The following is a 23,540-nucleotide window of genomic DNA, read 5'->3' as shown; positions in this document are numbered from 1 at the left end:
CAGATATACTATCAGATCGACAAACTTAAAAGTGACAAATCCCCTGGACCGGATGGAATTCACCCGAGAGTCTTAAAGGAATTGAAGGTTGAAATCGGAGAGTTATTGCAAAAACTTGCAAACCTGACAATCAGAACTGGACAGATACCGGACGACTGGAGGATAGCGAACGTCACCCCAATTTTCAAAAAAGGATCGAGAGGGGAACCGGGCAACTATAGACCTGTGAGTCTTACGTCTGTCCCCGGCAAGATGGTTGAAGCACTGATCAAGGATAGCATGGTCCGGCAATTGGACGCACACGACTTGATGAAACCCAGTCAACATGGATTCAGGAAAGGGAAATCATGTTTGACGAATTTACTCCAATTTTTTGAGACCGTGAACGAGCAAATTGATAGTGGGAAGCCGGTGGACATAATATACTTGGACTTCCAGAAAGCGTTCGACAAAGTTCCACACGAAAGACTTCTCAGGAAACTACAAAGCCATGGCATAGAGGGGGATTTACAAAGATGGATAAGCAAATGGCTGGAAAACCGAAAGCAGAGAGTGGGCATAAATGGGAAGTTCTCCGACTGGGAGAAAGTGACTAGTGGTGTACCCCAGGGCTCGGTACTTGGGCCGATCCTTTTTAATATTTATATCAATGACCTGGAGGAAGGAACATCCAGTGAGATCATCAAGTTTGCAGACGATACAAAACTATGCCGGGCGATCAGATCGCAGGAGGATAGAGAGAAACTCCAGAGCGACTTGTGTCTACGGTGAGCTGTCAAGGCTCAAGGTTAGCAAGGCAATGGGGCCGGACAACCTGCACCCCAGGGTGCTTAGGGAGCTGAGTGATGTCTTGGCGGAGCCACTGTCTGCGCTCTTCAACCTCTCCCTTAGTACAGGCAGCGTCCCGTTGGACTGGAGGACGGCTAACGTCATTCCACTCCACAAGAAAGGCTCAAAGATGGAGACAGCAAACTACAGACCAGTGAGTCTAACATCGATAGTGAGCAAACTAATGGAAACTCTAATCAAACACCAATTAGATAAGATCCTGGATGAGGAGAATCTACGGGATCCCCGACAACATGGATTTACTAAGGGGAGATCCTGCCAATCCAACCTGATCAGCTTCTTTGACTGGGTAACGGGGAAGCTGGATATTGGGGAGTCCCTGGACATCGTGTACCTGGACTTTAGCAAAGCATTCGATAGCGTACCACACCGCAGGTTACTGAGCAAGATGAGTTCTATAGGATTAGGTGACACATTGACGAAATGGGTTGGGAGCTGGCTTGGAGGTAGGCTCCAAAGGGTGGTGGTGAACGGCACCCCCTCCGAAATGACGGAGGTGATTAGTGGAGTACCACAGGTCTCAGTCTTGGGCCCAATCCTATTCAACATCTTTATAAGAGACTTGGCAGAAGGGCTTCGAGGTAAAATAACATTATTCGCCGATGACGCCAAACTGAGTAATGTAGTGGGCAAATGCACAACAGACGAAGATTCAGTGCCCGACAACATGATGCACGACCTACTCCTACTGGAGCGATGGTCTAGGACATGGCAACTCAACTTCAATGCCAAAAAATGCAAAGTTATGCACCTGGGCAGCCAGAATCCATGCAAGTCTTATACCCTTAATGGCGAGATCCTAGCAAAAACGGTAGCAGAACGAGACTTGGGGGTAATCGTCAGTGAGGACATGAAGTCTGCCAATCAAGTGGAGCAGGCTTCGTCCAAGGCAAGACAAATCATGGGCTGCATACGAAGGGGTTTCGTCAGTCGTAAGGCGGAAGTCATTATGCCATTGTATAGATCCATGGTGAGGCCCCACCTGGAATACTGTGTGCAATTCTGGAGGCCGCATTATCGCAAGGATGTGCTGAGACTGGAGTCGGTGCAAAGAATGGCCACCCGGATGGTCTCGGGACTCAAGGATCTACCATACGAAAAACGGCTTGACAAATTACAGCTATACTCGCTCGAGGAGCGCAGAGAGAGGGGGGACATGATCGAGACGTTCAAGTATCTTACGGGCCGCATCGAGGCGGAGGAAGATATCTTCTTTTTCAAGGGTCCCACGACAACAAGAGGGCATCCGTTGAAAATCAGGGGCGGGAAACTACGAGGTGACACCAGGAAATTCTTTTTCACTGAAAGAGTGGTTGATCGCTGGAATAGTCTTCCACTACAGGTGATTGAGGCCAGCAGCGTGCCTAATTTTAAGGCCAAATGGGATCGTCACATGGGATCTATTCACAGGGCAAAGGTAGGGGAGGGACATTAAGGTGGGCAGACTAGATGGGCCGTGGGCCCTTATCTGCCGTCTATTTCTATGTTTCTATGTGTCGGTTAGAAACATGGGCGGAGAAATGGCAGATTAAGTTCAATGTGGAGAAATGCAAGGTAATGCATTTAGGCAATAAGAATAAGGAATACGAGTATACAATGTCAGGTGCAACTCTGGGGAAGAGTGAACAAGAAAAGGACCTGGGTGTACTGATAGATAGGACCCTGAAGCCGTCGGCACAATGCGCGGCAGCGGCAAAGAAGGCAAATAGAATGTTGGGCATGATAAAGAAAGGAATCTCGAGTAGATCGAAGAAAGTTATAATGCCGCTTTATAGGGCAATGGTCAGACCACACTTGGAATACTGCGTCCAACATTGGTCTCCCTACCTAAAGAAGGATATAAAACTGCTGGAGAGGGTGCAGAGACGAGCAACAAAACTGGTGAAGGGTATGGAGAAACTGGAATACGAGGACAGACTTATAACACTAGGATTGTTCTCCCTTGAGAAAAGGAGACTGCGTGGGGATATGATCGAGACCTTCAAAATACTGAAAGGAATCGACAAAATAGAGCAGAGAAGATTATTTACATTGTCCAATTTGACACGGACTAGAGGACATGTAATGAAGCTAAGGGGGGACAGGTTCAGGACTAATGTCAGGAAGTTCTGCTTCACTCAGAGAGTGGTTGACACCTGGAATGCCCTCCCAGATGAGATTATTGCGGAATCGACCGTCCTAGGCTTCAAGAGCAAACTAGATGCATATCTCCTTAAGAGAGGCATATAAGGATATGGTGGACTATAAATTACGACAGGTGTACACCTGACAGGGCCTCCGCGTGTGCGGATCGCCGGACTTAATGGACCGAAGGTCTGATCCGGAGATGGCAGTTCTTATGTTCTTATGTTATGTTCTTATAACACCAAGGGGTTTCACGTGCAAGGTACTTTTTTATGGTCCATCTTGCGTAATGCACATTTACAATCTTTCAATATTCCTTTGTTTTTATGAATCCATTTTTGCATATTGATGTCTTCTAGTGACCTATATTACTCTCATATCACTGACATTTTAATCAGTAATTTGTATCTCTACAATCAATGTTTCCAATACCATCATATCTTTATTTCTTTTCAAATATCATTCGTCTTGTCGTATAACACATCAATACATAGTTACATTCATTTATTATCTTTTGTTTACTAATATTCTAGGACCCCTGTGGAAGGTGTTTTACCAAAACACAGCCCATGTTGGGTCCGTTCAATACAAATGTGGACAGTGTTTTAAGTTTATTCTGAAAAAATAAAATGAAGATCTTGAACATTTTGTTTCCACAGTTCTGTTTTGTTTCATTTTCTGCGACTTGCATCGCCTGCGGCATGCAGCCGCCAGTTTCTCTTAAGGCCCACTCAACTAGAAGTGTTGCTGCATCGTAGGCAGAGTCTCATGCGATTCATTCAGGGGTGTCAAAGTCGGGCCTCAAGGGCCGCAATCCAGTTGGATTTTCCGGATTTCCCCAATGAATATGCATGAGATCTATTTGCATGCACTGCTTTCATTGTATGCTAATAGATCTCATGCATATTCATTGTGGAAATCTGGAAAACCTGACTGGATTGCGACCCTTGAGGACCGACTGTACACCTATATTCCAGACAAAATTTTCAGGGCAGCTACTTAGTGCTCTCGTCATACCTTTCTTTACCTGGTTTTACTGAGTGGATGTGGCAGCTCACTCTGATGCTGCTTTTGGGACCTCAGTGTTGAGGGCAGACCCTGCTGTCCCTCCCTAGCTGCTACCATTGCTTTGGTATGTCACCTAATATATGGAATCTGGAAGGGATGTAACAGAATGGAAGATTAGGTTTTAACCTAGGATAATCTTCTTTCTGTTGATCCCTGTAGGATTCCATACGACCCGCCCTTTCTGTGTACATTCAGTTGTTTGGAATAGCCTGCTTCTTTTTGCCTCGGTTATTGTTCTTGCAGGCTTTAAGACTTTCTAGCCAGTTGACGAATCCTGTTGGGAGTTTTCCACTTCTGTGAGTATGCTTAACTGAAGGATGTCTCATGTTGGTGCTCGTTGCACATAGTAGATTAGTTCTACATTGATCCTCAATGTTTTTTTGGGTTGCCTTTTGCTTGTTTACTACTTGTTTCATGTTTTGCAGAGCAGACCTGTTCAGAAATTGTTTATGTTGCTTTGGGATCTTCTCCCGTACCTCCCTTTTCCTGGATTTGTTCAGGTATGTTGCTTGGCTTTGGGATTCAACTGTAGATGGCTCTAGTTCTCGCTCTAAGTGGGAGGAGCATGTGCTCAGAAAAGTGTTTGGATTTCTGTAACTCCTATATTGTGGGAAGGGATTGAACACCTAGCATATTGAATCCTACAAGGACTAACAGAAAGAAGATTATTGAAGGTAAAAACCTAATCTTCCATTCCTGTGTGGTTTGGTAGTATTTGTGTACTGTATGTTATCTTTGCTATCGGTATTCCATGAATCTTTTTATGTTTTAGGAGTTAAATGACCTGGCACGTGATCCCCCAGCACAGTGTTCTGCAGGGCCTGTTGGAGATGATAGTAAGTATCCTTTCACTGAATGTGCAGAACTGCAGTTTTTATAGAAGCATGCTTGTATAACTAAGTTTCAAAACATTTAAGCACCTTATTGTGAGTGAACTTGTTATATTTGCTTTTAAATGAAGCCTATATTCTCCATCAAAGCAGGATGAATTGGCCTCACATATGGATGATATCATCCCAAGTTGGTCCTTGCCAGTCAGGTCTTCAGGATATCCACAATGAATATGTGTGAATGAGGTTACTTAAATGAAAGCAGTGTATGAAAATCAATCTCATGCATAAGGGATGGGACGACTTTTCTATGAGGAAAGGCGAAAGAGGCCAGGGCTCTTCAGCCTGGAGAAGAGACAACTCAGGGGAGGTATGAAAGAGGTCTATAAAACACTGAGTGGCTTGGAACGAGTGGATATGAATCACTTGTTTACCCTTTCCAAAAATACTAGGACTAGGGGGTATGCAATGAAGCAAATAAGTACTGTGGATAGTCAATCCCTTTTCATGAGAATTCTTGTAGTCTCATTAGTATTCTTATACTCTGCCTCCCATCCCTCTGGGCTGTTCTACAATTCCTCAGTTGTCTCTATACAAGTGAGATGGTAGGAGCCGGTCTTTTCTGCTCATGTTTGGTTTTCAAATATATTCAGTTTTTGGAAAGAGACTTGGGAGTACTGGTCAACAAGTCAATGAAGCCGTCTGCGTAATGTGCGGCAGCAGCGAAAAGGGCGAACAGAATGCTAGGAATGATTAAAAAGGGGATCACAAACAGATCGGAGAAGGTTACCATGCCGCTGTACCAGGTCATGGTATGCCCTCACCTGGAATACTGCGTCTAGCACTGGTCACCGTACATGAAGAAGGACACGATACTCGAAAGGGTCCAGAGAAGAGCGACTAAAATGGTTAAGGGGCTGGACCATACAGTGAGAGATTAGAGAAGCTGGGCCTCTTCTCCCTTGAAAAGAGGAAACTGAGAGGGGACATGATCGAAACATTCAAGACGAGTCTTATAGCCCGTTACATTAACAGGTGCTAGAATATGTGTGTGTGTGTGTCTGTATTTATTTATTTCTCTCTCTCTCCTTAGCCTGTTTCTGAATTTCTGTATTTCTTTCTTTTTCCTCGGCTGTCCACCACAACCCCTTGCCTGCTCCCCCTGTCCATTCTAACGGATGCTAGAATATGTCTGTCTTTCTTTCTTTCTGTCTCTCTCCCTCCCGCTGTCTGTCTTTCTTTCTGTCTGTCTGTCTCTCTCCCTGGCCCCCTTTGTCTGTCTTTCTGTCTCTCTTCCTGCTATTGTGTCCTTCTTCCTTTCTTTCTCCCTCCTGCTGTCTGTCTGTCTTTCTTTGTATGTGTCTCTCTCCCTGCACCCTATGCAACAGCAGCATTTATTCCTCCCCCCTCCCTGTGCAGCAGCCACAGCACGTCCTTTCCCCTACCCCCGTTTCCCTTCCCGCGTTCTGGCCTGCACATTTTTTTTTTAATGCCAGCCTCTACAGCTGAAAATAATGTGGATATTCAGTAGCAGTATTTGATCAGTGGCTGTCCGCTGAATATCTGGATAGAACAATGAGGTGCCAAAAGCATAGATATTTAGCTGCGATCCTGATAACTTATCTGGACAGGTTTAGGATTGACTTTGTGCTAGACTATGCTATTTTCCTGATAGTCACCTGGATAACTCATGCGGGCGTAGGTGGCCAGGTCAAAGGCAGGCCTTCCCTTGGTGATCAGACTCTCCTCCATGGCAATGTGGTTGAGGCCAGACCCCTGGCCGAAGTCGATATTGATGTATTCGCCAGGGGTCATGCATCTTTTAAACACTTTATTTTACTTAAAAATCAACCCTGTGCTAAAGCTAAAGCTTTCTTTTATTTTTAAGATTTATATTTTAACTGCAGTGCCTTAATATTGGCTATGCAAACAGCCATGCTATTTTTCTTCTCTCCTCTTGTGCCAGCTCCACAGTAACCTCGAGCTCTCTCTCTGCTCCTTCTCCCCATCTTTGCAAAACCAGCCTACCAATGAGGCCACGAAATTCGTGCCTCTGCACATTCGGGGAATTAAGCCTGTTCTGCACTGTACTTTAGCCTTGCACGTTTCTCTGCACCCTCCAGGCCTCTGTAGCCTTCAAAAATCACCCTTAGGACTCTGGCTTCCTACTGCCAGGGTCCCTGTCACTCCCCACCACAGCCCTAAAAATAGTATTTCCAGCAATCGGGGACCACCTGTACTTCTGCGCCCATTCCCAACCTCCTTGGCCTCTTCAGGCCCTCTGAGGCCTACCTTTAATCTTTGGGACCTGGCCACTACTGGACCAGGTCCCCGACGATACTCCAGTGCCGGTTCCCAGAACTATGGCCTTCCAGCCCATGGCCTTTTTTGTCTGCCCTCCACTGACATCCGCCTCAAGCCGCGGCGGCCTGCAGGTATCAACAGCCTCTGCGGCCTGCCCCACTCCCTCCTCGCCTTCGCACGCCTTTCCTCCCTCTCTCCCCCCCCCCCCCGGGGAAGCTTTGTGCGTTTCCGCCGTGGCTTCGGCAGCCTCCTGTCTGCGGGCCGGCCGCCCGTCTGTGCACACACATCTGCGGGAGGAGGCCGGGACTCGCGGGATGGCGGGGAGGCCAGGGTTGCGCGGAGCAGCAACGGCAGCAGCTCGGCCGTGCAGCCAGCGCTAAGCAGAGCCGGGGTCGGACATGGACCTAGCGCCACCCGGGCCAGCTCCTCACTTCGCTCGTGGAGGCGATCGGCGGCTAGCTGCGGTCCCCGGCCCACTTTCAAAGTTCATTTTTTAGTTCAAAGCCGATGCCACAGCTCCTCTCTCGATCCCCGCCTGGTGCAGTTTGAAGGAGGAGCTGCGGCGGCAGCTTGAGCTAAAAAATGAACATTGTCAAGTAATTGCAAGTGTTGAAGCCCGCTGCTAGAGAGAGATGGTGGTAAGCGCGCATCTGGATGGGCTTCGCACTCAGGGATTCTGGACCTGTGCGGACCGACTCCATCAAATCAATCTTCTGGAGCTCAGAGCCATCTTCAATGCTCTTCAAGCTTTTCAACATCTGCTTCACGACATGGTGGTCCTCATTCGCACCGACAATCAGGTCGCCATGTATTATGTCAACAAGCAGGGGGGCACGGGCTCGGCCTCCCTCTGCCAGGAAGCTCTCAGAGTCTGGGATTGGGCGGTTCGCCACAACGCCTTCCTCAAAGCTGTCTACATTCAGGGGAGGGACAATGTCTTGGCGGACAAACTGAGTCGTCTTCTCCAGCCTCACGAATGGACACTCCATTCCAAGCCCCTTCATCAGATCTTTGCTCAGTGGAGAACGCCTCAGATAGACCTCTTTGCGGCTCCCCACAATTTCAAGCTGCCTCAGTTTTGCTCCAGGATCTACGCTCCTCATCGCCTCGAGGCAGATGCTTTTCTGCTGGATTGGGGGAATCTCTTTCTGTATGCGTTTCCGCCATTCCCTCTCATTCAAAAGACTCTGGTCAAGCTGAAGTCCGACCATGCCACCATAATTCTGATAGCTCCTCGGTGGCCCAGGTAACCTTGGTTCTCCCTTCTACTTCAACTAAGCAGCAGGGAACCGTACCTACTTCCAGTGTTTCCTTCACTGCTTACTCAGCATCAGGGGTCTCTGCTTCATCCCAACCTGCAGTCTCTCCACCTGGCAGCTTGGTTCCTCTCAACGTAACTCCGCACCAGTTTTCCCAGGCGGTGAGGGATGTCTTGGAGGCTTCCAGGAAGCCTGCTACTCGTCAATGCTACTCCCAAAAATGGACTAGATTTTCTTCATGGTGTATTTCCAATTCTAAGGGGCCTCAACGAGCCTCCCTATCCTCTGTTTTGGACTATCTTTTTACATCTGTCTCAGTCTGGTCTCAAGTCGACATCTATACGAGTCCACCTGAGTGCTATTGCGGCTTTCCATCAGCCTCTACAAGGGAAACCTCTCTCTTCTCATCCTGTGGTTTCCAGATTTATGAAAGGACTTTTTCATGTCAATCCTCCTCTCAAACCGCCTCCAGTGGTTTGGGATCTAAATGTTGTCCTTTCTCAGCTTATGAAACCTCCTTTTGAGCCTCTGAGAAAGGCTCCACTAAAGTTTCTCACTTGGAAAGTGGTTTTTCTGGTGGCCCTCACATCTGCTCGCAGGGTCAGTGAGCTTCAGGCCTTGGTGGCGGACCCACCTTTCACAGTATTCCATCATGACAAGGTGGTCCTCCACACTCACCCGAAATTCCTGCCAAAAGTGGTCTCTGAATTTCACCTCAACCAATCCATTGTGCTTCCAGTGTTCTTTCCAAAGCCTCATTCTCATCCTGGAGAATCAGCTCTTCACACTCTGGACTGTAAACGTGCTTTGGCTTTCTACTTGGATCGCACCAAACCATACAGGACTGCTCCTCATCTTTTCATCTCCTTTGATCCAAACAAGTTGGGACGACCTGTATCGAAGCGCATCATCTCCAACTGAATGGCGGCTTGTATCTCTTTCTGCTATGCCCAGGCTGGATTATCCCTTCCCTGTAAGGTCACAGCCCATAAGGTCAGAGCAATGGCAGCCTCTGTAGCCTTCCTCAGATCGACACCGATTGAGGAGATTTGTAAGGCTGCCACTTGGTCCTCGGTTCATACGTTCACCTCTCATTATTGTCTGGATACTTTCTCCAGACGGGATGGGCAGTTTGGCCAAACTGTGTTACAAAATTTGTTCTCCTAAGTTGCCAACTCTCCCTCCATCCCATTGAGGTTAGCTTGGAGGTCACCCACTAGTGAGAATACCTGCCTGCTTGTCTTGGGATAAAGCAATGTTACTTACCGTAACAGTTGTTATCCAGGGACAGCAGGCAGCTATTCTCACGTCCCACCCACCTCCCCTGGGTTGGCTTCTCTGCTAGCTACCTGAACTGAGGAGACACGCCCGGACCATCGGGCGGGAAGGCACTGGCGCATGCGCGGTGCGGGCATCTCGAAACTTCTGAGTTTCTTCAAGCAAGACATGCTTGCAAGATGTCCGTATCGGGGCTATGTCGGATGACATCACCCACTAGTGAGAATAGCTGCCTGCTGTCCCTGGATAACAACTGTTACGGTAAGTAACATTGCTTTCTCCAGGTCCAACTTAAAGAGCAGTTGCAACAACTCCTCCCTGCTCTTTTGACACCGAACCTTCCAGTGTTGGTACCCTCTGAGCCTTCGGTGCCTGTTGTCGATCAGCCTATTTTGTTGGCATCGACTTTATCAGCACCACTGCATTCTACCTCTTCGGTATCCATGCCTATTCTATCAGCGGAACCGAAAACCTTGCATAGGGCGGTTCACTCGGTCTCTGAGCCGGTGCCGCTCTCTGACCAAAACCTCCGTACCGCTTTCCATACATCTCCAGGTACGGTATCGATGCGATCAGGCAAATCGGTACGCAAAACCCGACATGCAGAGGTCTCTACTCCTCTCTCCCAGGGACGACTCCCTTCAGTGCGGGACCCTGATTTATGGGATGATTCCGAGGATCCTCTCGGTACCGATGACGACCTTTCCTCGGATGAGGCTGATCCCTCTGTTCAGGAGCCCAATAGTAAGCCAGAGCAGACTTCCTTTACTAAATTTCTTAAGGAAATGTCAGACACTCTTTCTATTCCATTGGAGTCTGATTCCAAAAAGTCCAAAGCATTCCTTGATGCTTTGGACTTTGATCAACCTCCCAGGGAATTCCTCAAATTACCCTTACATGACATCTTGAGGGAAACCTTTTATAAAAATCTTGAGACTCCTCTCACCATTCCAGGAGCTCCTAGAAAGTTAGAGTCTCTTTATAAGGTTATCCCTATTCCAAGGTTTGACAAGCCTCAGCTCCCACATGAGTTTTTACTTGTAGAGTCGACCCTGAAGAAAACTGCGGGCTCTAGTGTGTACGCTTCTGTCCCTCCTGGCAGAGAGGGGAAGGCCATGGATAAATTTGGCAAGCGGTTATATCAGAACGCTATGTTGGCCAATCGTTCAGGTAACTATGCATTCCATTTTTCTTTCTACCTGAAACATCTCATTCAGCAGCTTACCACTTTTCAGAAGTACCTCCCGGAACGCAAGCTGCCTGATTTTCAGCAATGTACTTCCAGTCTTTTCCAACTCCAGAAGTTTATGGTCCGCTCCATCTACGACACGTTTGAGCTCACATCTCGAGCTACAGCAATGGCTGTCGCTATGAGACGGTTAGCTTGGCTCCGTGTCTCAGAACTTGATGTGAACCACCAGAACCGCCTTGCCAACGCTCCCTGCCTGGGTGACGAGCTGTTTGGTGAATCTCTGGATACCACCACCCAGAAACTTTCTGCTCATGAGACTAGATGGGATACCTTATTGAAAACCAAAAAGAAACCCCCACCTGCTCGTCCTTTTAGACAGCAGACGTCTTACCAGCGTCGTTTCTCAGCTCGGCCTCTTCACCCTCAACCTCCCCAGCCTCAGAGGCAACAGCAGCAACAGCACCAGCAGGCTCGTCAACAGCAGCAACCACCAGTAAAACCTGTTGCTCAGCCTAAGCCCACTCAGCCCTTTTGACTTCCTCCTCCAGGACATAGCCAGTCTTCCCTCTTCTTCTCCTCTACTGCAACCCATTGGGGGACGTCTCCAATTTTTTCTGAGCCGTTGGGAAGTAATCACCGCAGATTAGTGGGTTCTGTCCATCATACGTCACGGATACTCCCTCAACTTTCAGACTCTTCCACCACCAAGTCCTCCAAAAGAGTCTGCTTCCAACAAATCTCAGTCCCTCCTTCTTGGTCAAGAAGTTCAGTCCCTCCTTCTCCTCAATGCCATCAAAGAAGTTCCTCCAGAGCAGAGAGGTCAGGGGTTTTACTCCAGGTACTTTCTAGTCCCCAAAAAGACCAGAGATCTCAGACCCATATTAGATCTCAGAGATCTCAACAAATGTTTAGTCAAGGAGAAGTTCAAAATGCTCTCTCTTGCCACACTTTACCCTCTTCTCACTCAAGGCGACTGACTGGCTATACTCCCTGGATCTTAAGGAAGCCTACGCCCACATACCGATCAATCTGGCCTCCAGACAGTACCTTCGATTTCTCATCAATCGTTCCCATTACCAGTACAAGGTGTTACCCTTCGGTCTGGCCTCCTCTCCCAGGGTATTCACCAAATGTCTCATTGTGGTAGCCGCCTTTCTACGCTCTCACAATTTCCAAGTCTTCCCTTACCTGGACAACTGGTTAATCAAGGCTCCTTCACCTCAGGCAGTGCTTCTTGCCACCAACCAGACCATCCAGTTTCTCCGAATCCTGGGTTTCGAGATCAACCTACCCAAGTCGCATCTCATTCCAACTCAGCGACTTCAGTTTATTGGAGCGATATTGGACACTGTTCTAATGAGGGCGTTTCTTCCATCCAACCGCCTTCACACCCTTCATCTCTGTCAACAGGTGCTCCCACAGCTTTCCATCTCTGCCAAACAAATGATGGTACTCTTGGGCCAGATGGCGTCGACAGTTCATGTCACCCCCTTCGCACGTCTTCACCTGCGCACTCCTCAATGGACCCTGGCTACCCAATGGTCACAGGCAACGGATCCTTGTTTGCGACACATATCTGTGACATCGTCTCTTCGACAGTCTCTGCAATGGTGGTTGAAATCTTCAAATCTCTCCGGAGGTCTTCTATTCCATCTGCCTCCTCATCATCTCGTCATCACCACAGACGCCTTCCCATATGCCTGGGGAGCTCACTTGAACGATCTCCAAACTCAAGGTCTTTGGACTGCCCAGGAAAAGAAACATCACATCAATTTCCTGGAACTCAGAGCGATGTTTTACGCCCTCAAGACTTTTCAGCATCTCCTCTTTCCTAAAGTCCTAATGCTTTGCACAGACAATCAAGTTGCAATGTACTACATCAACAAACAGGGTGGGACGAGCTCTCACCTGTTGTGTCAGGAGGCCCAAAAGATTTGGTCTTGGGCGATAGCTCGCCACTTATTCCTGAAAGCCGTCTACATCCAGGGAGAGCAGAATTCCTTGGCCAACAATCTCAACAGGATTCTCCAACCTCACGAATGGACTCTCGATCCCATGACTCTCCAGTCCGTTTTCGTTCAATGGGGAACCCCGCAAGTGGACCTCTTTGCGGCTCCTCACAATCATCAACTGCCTCTCTTTTGCTCCAGACTCTACTCCCCTCATCGTCTGGCACCAGATGCGTTTCTTCTGAATTGGACCAGTCGGTTCCTTTATGCCTTTCCTCCTCTACCTCTCATGTTTCGGACCTTGTTCAAACTCCAGAGGGATCGAGCCACCATGATTCTCATTGCTCCACGGTGGCCCAGGCAACATTGGTTCTCCCTTCTTCTTCAACTCAGTTCCAGGGAGCCCCTTCTCCTTCCAGTATTTCCTATTCTGCTTACTCAGCATCAGCAGTCTACATCCCAACCTGCAGTCTCTGCACCTGACAGCGTGGTATCTCTCGGGCTGAGCTCGACCCACTCACTTCTTTCTCAGCCTGTCCGTTCTATTCTTGATGCTTCCAGGAAGCCGGCCACTCTTCAGTGCTATCAATAGAAGTGGACCCGGTTGGGGGGGGCGCTAGAGAGCCCAAACAAGATGGAGGCTTAGGACCGGAGCTCCTGCCAGCGATCCCGTTTATTCAGCACTTATCGCCATTAAAAGCCTACGGCTGCGTCGCAATTCCTACACGTAAAGATGCCTCAACCTAAACAAGGTAAAATAGAGGCTGCTTTTGCCGGAACATCGGGCGCGAAACGACCAAAACAAGACCCGCCGACGCCAACCAAGGGAGACGCGACCCGATCACGTGTTGATCCCGACATCACAATTTCCGAGCAACTGCAAATGATCTCGGACATGATGTCCGAAAGCAAGGACGACATAAAAGACATCAAGCATGAGATAATAAACTTAACCGAAAAGTTTACCGCTATGGATACTCGCCTGCTTGCACTGGAACGTAAACATCAGATTGTAGACGAAATCGCCACCAACCAAAAAATGGACCGCCGAGCCCTGCACGCGCTAGAGAGTCTCCTGGAGGACCTCGGTAACCGCGGCAGGAGGCAGAATTTACGCATCAATGGACTAAATGAAGGAATGGAAGGATCAGACGCCTGCAAATTCTTTGAAGACTGGCTTCCTAAAGTACTCTCTCTCAAATTTGATCGAGAACTAGAGGTGGAACGCGCCCACAGAGTACCAACCAAGATGGCGGCGGGATCCCAACGTGCACGCCCTATGGTGCTAAAATTATTGCGTTTTCAGCATGTTGCCAAAATCCTAGAGAAAATGCGATCATTGAAAAAAATAGAGTGGCAAGGCCAGTCGATCTACATCTCTGCGGATTACACCAAGGATACGGTTGAGAAGCGCCGCAAATTTCTGGCCCTCCGCCCTCGCCTGCGTGCCATAGAGGCCCGTTTTGGTCTTCTGGCTCCTGCGCGTTTCAAGATCACGTATCAGAACAGAACTAAAACTTATACTGATCCTACTGAAGTAGACAAATTCCTGAAAGAACAGGAAGATCTTATTCGTATGGACACATGATTCTATGCTTCTTCTTTGCAAGTATGCAGATAAAGCAGGTTATACTGCGCTGATGTAGCTGTGGGTTAATGTACATTTAATTGATGTTGTTTTTGCTACACTATGATGGACATAAGTGTTGAATTTCTGTTCCTAATATTTACTGTTTGATCCAATTTATATACATCGGGATTGCTGGGGGTGTGCTGGGACTTGTAGCCTCCATGTTGTTACTGTGTCTCCTCCCCCTCCATAGGCCTTAGGGTCGCCTTATGGGCGGGATAGTTACAAGGCCTTTGTCTTGTGGGTGGTGGGGAGTTAGTGTGAATGAAGGGAGGTTGGGAGGGTGTGTGACTGTGTGTATGTATGGGGTTTTTCTTTTTCTTTTTGATTACAGTTTACGGCAGCAGAATCTTTATGTACTTTACTTGGCATGGGATCATGTGCACTTATGCAGTGCTATTGTTAATTCTGACCTGAGAATTGCTTTTCCATGATGACTACATGTAAAGTTTTGTCTCTAAATATTAGAGGTTTAAACCATCCTATTAAAAGAAAAAAAATGCTATTATACTGTAAACATCATTCCGCTCAAGTGGTTTTTCTACAGGAAACCAAACTGAATATCACAGAATCTGCCAAACTAAGGAGAGATTGGGTCTCCCATTGTTTTTTCTCCCCTGCAGCCTCCACCAAAGGTGGGGTCGCTATCCTTTTATCTAAGCGCCTTCAATATACCATTCTTGACTCCTCTCATGATTCTCAGGGAAGATGGGTTTCGGTTAGCCTTGAAATTGACTCCAATAGTTACACATTCCTATCGGTTTATGGACCCAATAACTCAGACCCGAAGTTTTTTCATGAGATCTCAGGGATGTTGGCTTCCCTTTCCACAGACTATGTCATTGTGGGTGGTGACTGGAATTTAGTCATTGATACACACTTGGATCGTAAATCTCATTCTACCTATCGCCTGCCATCTACACACTCTCTCCTGTTAAATATTCTCCAGACCTCTGATCTGACTGATGTCTGGCGACTATTTCATCCCAAAGCCCAAGAGTATACTTTTTGGTCAGCGCCTCACGCGTCTGCTATGCGGCTGGACTATTTTTTGCTTTCTAATACACTCATACGATCGGTTCAATCAACATCCATCCTTTCCTGCCCTCTTTCGGACCATTCTGCTGTTTCAGTAATTTACACCGTATCAGCTACCCCACCTACCACACCATCATGGCGGCTAAACACTGCTCTTCTGTCTGACCAAGAGTTTTTGTCCCAAGTTGAGACATGGACAGCTGAATATCTCCTGCATAATGATACATCAAATGTTTCTTGTCCCACGTTATGGGATGCTTACAAGGCGTACCTACGGGGAAGAACTATAGCCTATTCAGCCCATATTGCTAAAAAACGCAAACAATCCCTCCTAGAGCTTGATACTCGGATAAAAGGATTGGAAACCCGATATCATATATCATCTGATATCATAGACCTGCAACAACTTCGTAAATTGAAATTTCAATATAACTCCATTCTATCTGAACAGGCTGGTGTAGCGCTATTACACGAAGGTGCCATATATTACGAGCATCGAAATAAAGCAGGTTCCTTGTTAGCTAATTATCTTAAACGAAAAAAACGAGCTCATCGCATCACTGCTCTTAAACCAGAGGGTTCTCTCATCACTGACCCTGTTGCCATCACCAATCATTTTCGTTCTTTTTATGAGAAATTGTACACATCAGGAACCTCTCCCTCGGAGAGTGACTTTAATGAGTTCTTCAAAGACCTGATGCCTCCCTCGTTTCCATCTAAATTACACGAAGAACTCAATCATCCCATAACTGCCTCGGATATCAATATAGCCATCGGTGGCCTTCGAGCAGGTAAGGCCCCGGGAGGTGATGGCCTCCCTCTGGGCTTTTATAAATCTTTTCAATCCACCGTAACTCCACTGCTTCTTCGGCTATATACAGACTTTCTTGACAAGGGCTCCAGTAAGGGAACCTTTACGGAAGCGGATATAGTGGTCTTTCCTAAACCTGGACGAGATCCTTTGTTCCCTAAAAATTACAGGCCAATCTCCTTACTTAATTATGATTGCAAAATTTATGCCAAAATATTAGCGGATAGACTCGCCAAAGTCCTACCTTTGCTCATACATCCAACTCAGTGTGGTTTTGTTAGGGGCCGACTTACAGCGGATAATTCCAGGGTACTTTGCCATGTGCTGCAGGCTGCCCGAAATGATTCCATTCCTCAATGTGTGATGTCTTTGGATGCCGAAAAGGCGTTCGACTATGTGGAATGGAAATATTTATTTTATACTTTACGCTGGTTCCAATTGGGAGACAATTTTCTTGATATGGTAAGCCTCTTATACTCCAATCCAAGGGCCAGATTGAATGTGGACGGTCATATCTCATCATATTTCTCCCTATCTCGAGGAACCCGCCAGGGATGCCCCCTATCGCCACTCCTATTCAATCTGGCCCTGGAACCCTTGTTGAGACGCTTGGATACATCTACTGACATACGGGGTATAAAAGTGGGTTCTCAAGAGATACGTCTTTCCGCCTTTGCGGACGATGTGCTATTATACGTCTCTAACCCTGAGACTACTTTACCGGCTGTATTAGATCTCTTATCGTTGTTTGGTACTCTATCAGGATATACCATAAACTGGGAAAAAACTGAAGTGCTCCCTTTGAATCCGTACTGCACTCAGACAATGATATCCCCTTTTGGTCTCACATGGTGTCCTAATGATATTAAATATTTGGGTATCCGTTTCTGCAGCACATGGCAGACCACCTTGAATTTAAATATCACGGTATTACTTTCCAAAATACAATCTTTATGCTCTCAATGGTCTCCCTTGCACTTGACTTGGTGGGGTAGACTTGAATCCATACGTATGATGATGTCCCCTCAAATATTATATGTACTACAAATGCTCCCTCTTCCGTTTCCTCCTGTTTTTTTCAAAAAATTGGACAAGATTCTGACCCAATTTCTGTGGAATGGAAAGCCACCATGTATTGCCTTGTCAACTCTTAAAAAACCCTGGCATTTGGGTGGAGTAAATTTTCCTCAATTCTCCATATATGCTTCTGCGGCGCTCTTACGGGGTGTCAGTAAATGGTTTTTGCCCTCAAACGATGTCGGTCTCCCTTACTGGGGAGAAATTGAAAGAGCCTTGGTTCTCCCACATTCAATAGACAGGTTATGTTTCGCCTCGGGAGCTTCATATATTAGAGACTGGGTGATTCTCTCTCTCTCCCAGAAAGCATTACTAAATTTTGGACGAGATATGAGACTCCCCCTTTATCTATCTTATTATTCCCCTATTTGGGGAAACCCCCAGATTACTGTCGGTTCCCGCATGATATACTGGTCTATCTGGATTGAGTGCGGAATCTGGTATATAAAAGATCTTGTGAGGGCGGACTCTTTAATGTCTTTCACTCAACTACAACTCACTTTTGACCTGCCCTCCAGCCAAGCATACCGATATCTACAGCTCAGGCACAGCCTTCTTGCAACCTTTGGGAATGACATGCGAAAAATTCATCGCACCAATTCCTCTCCTATTATTCCAATGTTGACAACTTGGAGTACTAAGCCTCATGTCATGTCTATGATTTACCATATTATCCGGTCTGCAGCTCCGACCCAAATGTTGCCTGTCCAGAAATTGTGGGAACATGAATTGGCTCTTTCTATCTCTGAGAATCAATGGAGCCAGGTATGGCGACAATGTAATAGACCCCTGCGTTCGGCCTCTGTCAGACAATCTTTGTTTTTTGCTTTACATAAGTCATTATGGACACCGATCACGAGTTACTCCCACTTCTCCTAATGTATGCTGGAGATGTCAAACTTCTCTTGGAACTTTTCAGCACCTACTATTCGACTGTCCCTTTGTCACTGGATTTTGGACAACGGTTGGAGATATTGTGAGCCACATCATCCCTTCTCCTGCAATCTTGTCATATGGTATGATTATACTACGCTCAGCAATATTTGATCCACCTCTTCCACGACATATGGAGGCCCTGTTTGACATTCTCTGTGGTTTGGCCGTAAAGACTGTAATGCTCCATTGGAAATCACGCAAACAGATTCCCATCTCACAATGGTGGTCCATGGTATTGTCTGCATACAAATATGAAGCTAGAGTGGCCGAATGCAGGGGCTCCCAATCCACTTTTCGCTCTATCTGGTCTCCATTGAAATCTTACTGTGAAAGCACTGATTGACCTCTCCTCACTCCTTTGCACTTCATTTTCTCTTTGCTCATCTCATGCCATGTAGTACTGCCTATTTGATGCCTCTGTAACCCTGCCTCTACATGCTTTTGTTGTTTTACCTTTATATATTGTATAATATGGTCTTTTGACTTGCATATTGGATCGTTCAATTTGCTGTTTTGTACTGTACTGCTGCTCTTTCTTTCTCTTTTGCTTTATGTATTTCTGTTCTATGGTTATATTACTTTATTTTTTACTTTATCAATAAAAATCGTTTGACTTGAAAAAAAAGAAGTGGACCCGGTTTTCCTCATGGTGCCTTCTGCATCATCATGACCCAACTTCGCTAGCAGTAGAACTAGTGTTGGATTATCTCCTTTCTTTGTCTAACTCTGGTCTCAAATCTACTTCTATCAGAGTCCACCTCAGTGCCATTACTGCTTTTCATGAGCCAGTTCACGGAAAACCTATTACTGCTCATCCTTTGGTTTCCAGATTCATGCGGGGACCACCTCTCAAGCCCCCTCCTGTGGTCTGGGATCTTAATGTGGTTCTTTCCGCTTTGATGAAGCCTCCTTTTGAACCGTTGGCCACAACTCATTTCAAATTTATCACTTGGAAAGTGGTCTTCCTTATTGCTCTCACCTCTGCCAGAAGGGTCAGTGAGTTACATGCACTAGTTGCAGATCCGCCTTTCACTGTTTTTCATCATGACAAGATGGTTCTGCTTACGCATCCAAAGTTTCTTCCTAAGGTTGTCTCTGACTTTCACCTTAACCAGTCCATTGTCTTACCTGTTTTCTTTCCGAAACCTCATTCTCATCCAGGGGAACAGGCTTTGCATACTTTGGACTTTAAGCGTGCTTTGGCTTACTATTTAGAACGCACTAAGCCTCACAGATCTTCTCCTCAACTATTCCTGTCTTTTGATCCTAACAAGCTGGATCATCTTGTTTCTAAACGCACTATATCCAATTGGCTGGCTGCTTGCATATCATTCTGTTATGCTCAGACCGGACCGACATTGGAAGGTTCTGTCACGGCCCATAGAGTTCGAGCTATGGCAGCATCTGTGGCTTTCCTCAGATCCACTCCTATTGAGGAAATCTGCACGGCTGCTACTTGGTCCTCAGTTCATACTTTCACATCACATTATTGTCTGGATGCATTCTCCAGATGGGATGGACACTTCGGCCAATCTGTTTTACAAAATTTATTTTCCTAATGGCCAACTTTCCCTCCATCCCTCTTTTTGTTAGCTTGGAGGTCACCCATCAGTTAAGAATATGCTGCCTGCTTGTCCTGGGATAAAGCACAGTTACTTACCGTAACAGGTGTTATCCAAGGACAGCAGGCAGATATTCTTACGTCCCACCCTCCTCCCCGGGTTGGCTTCTTAGCTGGCTTATCTTAACTGGGGACCGCACGCTTCCGTCGGGCGGGAAGGCACTCGCGCATGCGCGGTGCGGCCTAACTAGAACTTTCTAAGTTCTTAGAGTGCAATCACTCTAAAATTGTCCGTACCGGGGCTCCGTTGGTGCCGTCACCCATCAGTTAAGAAACCATCAGTTAAGAATATCTGCCTGCTGTCCCTGGATAACACCTGTTACGGTAAGTAACTGTGCTTTACTTCTTTCAAAATTTTTCTCCAGAAAAGACAGTCTCTCGATTCTACAACCGAAGATTCGAGCTTGGAAGCACCAGCATAGCCCCTCTACTACAGCAGTGCCCAGAGAAAGGACTGTTTTATGAGGGTAAACCAAAAAGTAAAGGCAAAATACATTGAATGGCTTTAATTAGAAGTAACTGTGAGCAATAGAACATATCACTGTTCTATATAGTTCCCATGCAAGATGATGCATTTTGTTATATCGTTCAATTAGCTTCTGCATTCCTGCAGAGAAGTTTTTTGGCTGCTCCCCAAGCCAGGTGTGCTATGCTTCCATTACTTCATCATGCTTTGCCTTTTGCTCTCCAGGTTGCAGTAATGCACTCATGTCTTGTCATCGGTGACAATTCTCTCCAGAATACTCCGATCATCTTCTTACCATCTCAGGAACTGGATGGTGACCTCATATGCTGTGTGGGAACCCATTGTGTGCAGACTTTCCTGTATCCCAAAGTCATCGTGCATTATGGCAAATGCAGATCCATAGCTGATACCCAAATTGCAGCCAATTGAGACACCGTTATCTATCGATGTTTAATCAAGGCATTCACCCTGTCAATGTGCTCTTGTGTGTGTCATGTTCATGAGTGACCAGAACAATTTTTGTTGGTTACACCTGTTCTTCCTGCTTTAAACCTTTTTATCCACTCATAAACCTTTCATTGATTCATGTTTCTATGTCCATACTAAGTCAATATCCAACAGTGAATTTCCCCAGGTTTAATTCCCTTTGCCCACTACTGCACATTGTTCTTTGATGGTTCAATCTTGCAATGTTTATGATCTTGTGGCTGCCTCATGACTAAAGGCCAAAAGCTGCACTGTGTGGACGATGTATGAGTACTTATGTTGCATTCCGGTAGCTCTGTTCCAGTTATTTTGTAATTTAACAATTGTTTTTAATTTTTGATTTACCTGATATATTTTCTTTCTTCCTCCCACCGGCCCGTGGTGGCCGGGTCATAGGAAGATTAGCGAGCCATCTGAGGTTGGTAATCCTGGTTGCTCCAGACTCTGGCACGCAGATCTGGTTTGCCTATAGGAGAGCAATTGGCTCAAACTGCCACTGTACCTGATTCTGCTTTCGCAGGGTCCAGTTGCCCTGGAGAATTCAGAATGCTGTAAGCTTCCAAGCTACTTGGAAGTGGTTATTGCTTCCCTCCTCAAATCTAAGAAGCCAGTGAACTTATGCTTTTCAGCACAGGTGTGCTAAGGAGAATAGAGCGGGTAAAGGCACCAAGGGCCGTAGTGTTTCTCCAGGATGGTCTCAACAGGGGTGTGACTGGTGCTCCCCTCTAAGTATAAGTATTAAGAATCTTGCGTTTAGGGCTCAAGTGGAAGAGGTGTCCTTGGCCTCTCATCCAGTTGTTGCAAGATTTTGAAAGGATTGGGTTCATCTGTGTCTGCAACAGCTGTTCCCAATGTGGGATCATACCTTGGTTGTGCAGGCCATCAGTAAGGCCATTTGGGGGGGTCATGTGATGAGCTGAGCAGACGTGCTTGCTCACCTCTCCCGCTTCTACAGCTTCATTCTCGGCACTTCTGGCACTTTTTCTATGGTTCTGGCACTGCTGGTGGCGTCTTCCGCTGGGGCAGATCGGGGGCTACTGGCTGTTGTCTCATTTGACCGGTTTCCGAGGCATGCCGACTCGAGCGTCCAGGCCAGCAAAACTACCGCGAGGCCTTGGTACGCCGGTCAAGATGGCGACATTAACCCCTCCTGCTCCAGCACTCCCGGGCCCGACGGTCACGCTGCAATCGGAGGCGGTTGAAGAATTAAAAAAGCATCTGACCGCCTGCAGTCCTCGATGGATGGCATTAAGGACACCCTGGAGCGGCAGGCCACTCGGCTTCAGCAGGCAGAGGAGCGGGTGTCCACACAGGAGGACCGGACCGGGGCGCTGGAGGCGCGGGCTTCCGCATTGGAGGAGAAATGTGAGCGCTTGGAGGAACGGGCCGAGGATCTAGAGAACCGCAGCCGCCGCAATAATCTTTGTCTGATCGGGATCCCTGAGTCTGTCCTCGATGCGGGCCTCCGGGAGCTGGTGTCGACCTGGTTGCCGAAGGAGTTGGACATGGATACAGGTGGCGTCCCTCTACTGGTGGAACGAGCACACCGGCTTGGAGCTCGCCGCGAGGGGGACTGCAGGCCACAGCCAGTTATAGCCCGTCTCTTGAATTATGCAGACAAACACTGACTACTTACCTGCTGTAAGGCAAAGGGGGATCTTTTCTATGAAGGCCAGAGGATCTTGATCTTCCAGGACTACTCTGCTCGAGTGTCGGAAAAGAGGCGCGCTATGGCGCCTTACTGTACCCAGCTACACCAACGCCAGATCCGGTTTGCCCTGCAATACCCTGCACGGATCCGGGTGTTTCATGATAACAGGGCTGCTTATTTCAACACTCCGGAGGAGGTCCGCGCTTTCCTGGCCACCCTGCCTGGCTGATGGCGGGGAGACTTCCATTCCTTCGGCTTCAGCTGGTTGGGGCTGAGTTGGCTGGTGACTTTTTCCTATTTTCCAGTGCTGCAGGGGTGATCTTGAAGATTCACTGGGATGGTGCTGGGACCATTCTTCTCTTCCCCTCCTGATTGTCTTGCTGGCGGAGCGCTGCTCAGCTCTTAAGACTTTAGGATCTGGATGGATTGTGGACTTAAACTTTGTGAGGGGTCCCGTTTCGCTTCTTTGTTTCCCTTTTTCTCGCCTTTTTTCTGTGATGTCCTTTTTCTAGTTCCAGCTGTTTGTTTCTGGTACTGTTAGCTTTTTTCCTCTGCACTGGACTGGGAGGGAGAGTTACATGGTACTAGCACAGATTACTCTTCTTTTGGTTCATGTTTTAGTTTTCCTTTTCCTCTGTCTAGTGAGGTGCTCTTTCTCTCTCACGTCTGCACTCTGTGGTGGCGGAGGGGGCTGCTGATCTTGGCCCTTTACCCTTTTGGCGGATGTGGGGCTTGGTGGCCTCTTTCTGAGGTTCTCTAGTTTGCTGTTTTGTGTGATGCTGGTCCCTGCTGTTCTGTTTGTAGCCTATCTACCCTTGTTTTTGCAGTGGTGGGGGTTCAGCTTTCACCTGTGGGTATCTTTTCCCCTCTTTCATGGTCCCTTGGGATTTGCTTCCATCTTTGGCTGCCGGGTGCCTGGTTTACACTTTACTATTCCGTTTTCTTTTTGTATTTAGGGGGAGGGGTGAGCA

General features: G+C 47.2%; 1 protein-coding gene across 10 annotated transcripts in view; it reads left to right on the top strand.

Annotated features, from left to right (window-relative positions):
- UBE2D2 (ubiquitin conjugating enzyme E2 D2) overlaps positions 1–23,540 on the top strand; it is a 152,757-nt gene that overhangs the window by 31,031 nt on the left and 98,186 nt on the right. For all 10 annotated transcript variants that reach the window (XR_004537462.1, XR_004537463.1, XR_004537460.1 and 7 more), the window contains exon 2: positions 4,814–4,877. Coding sequence is in view for 1 of the 10 variants with exons in the window: in XM_033926975.1 (XP_033782866.1) it covers positions 4,814–4,877 (64 nt within the window). In the remaining 9 variants the exon portion in view is untranslated. The remainder of the gene's footprint in view (positions 1–4,813; positions 4,878–23,540) is intronic.

This window comes from Geotrypetes seraphini, chromosome 18, assembly GCF_902459505.1.
Source record: "Geotrypetes seraphini chromosome 18, aGeoSer1.1, whole genome shotgun sequence".
Lineage (NCBI taxonomy): Eukaryota > Metazoa > Chordata > Amphibia > Gymnophiona > Dermophiidae > Geotrypetes > Geotrypetes seraphini.
This window is presented reverse-complemented; position numbering and strand designations above follow the sequence as displayed.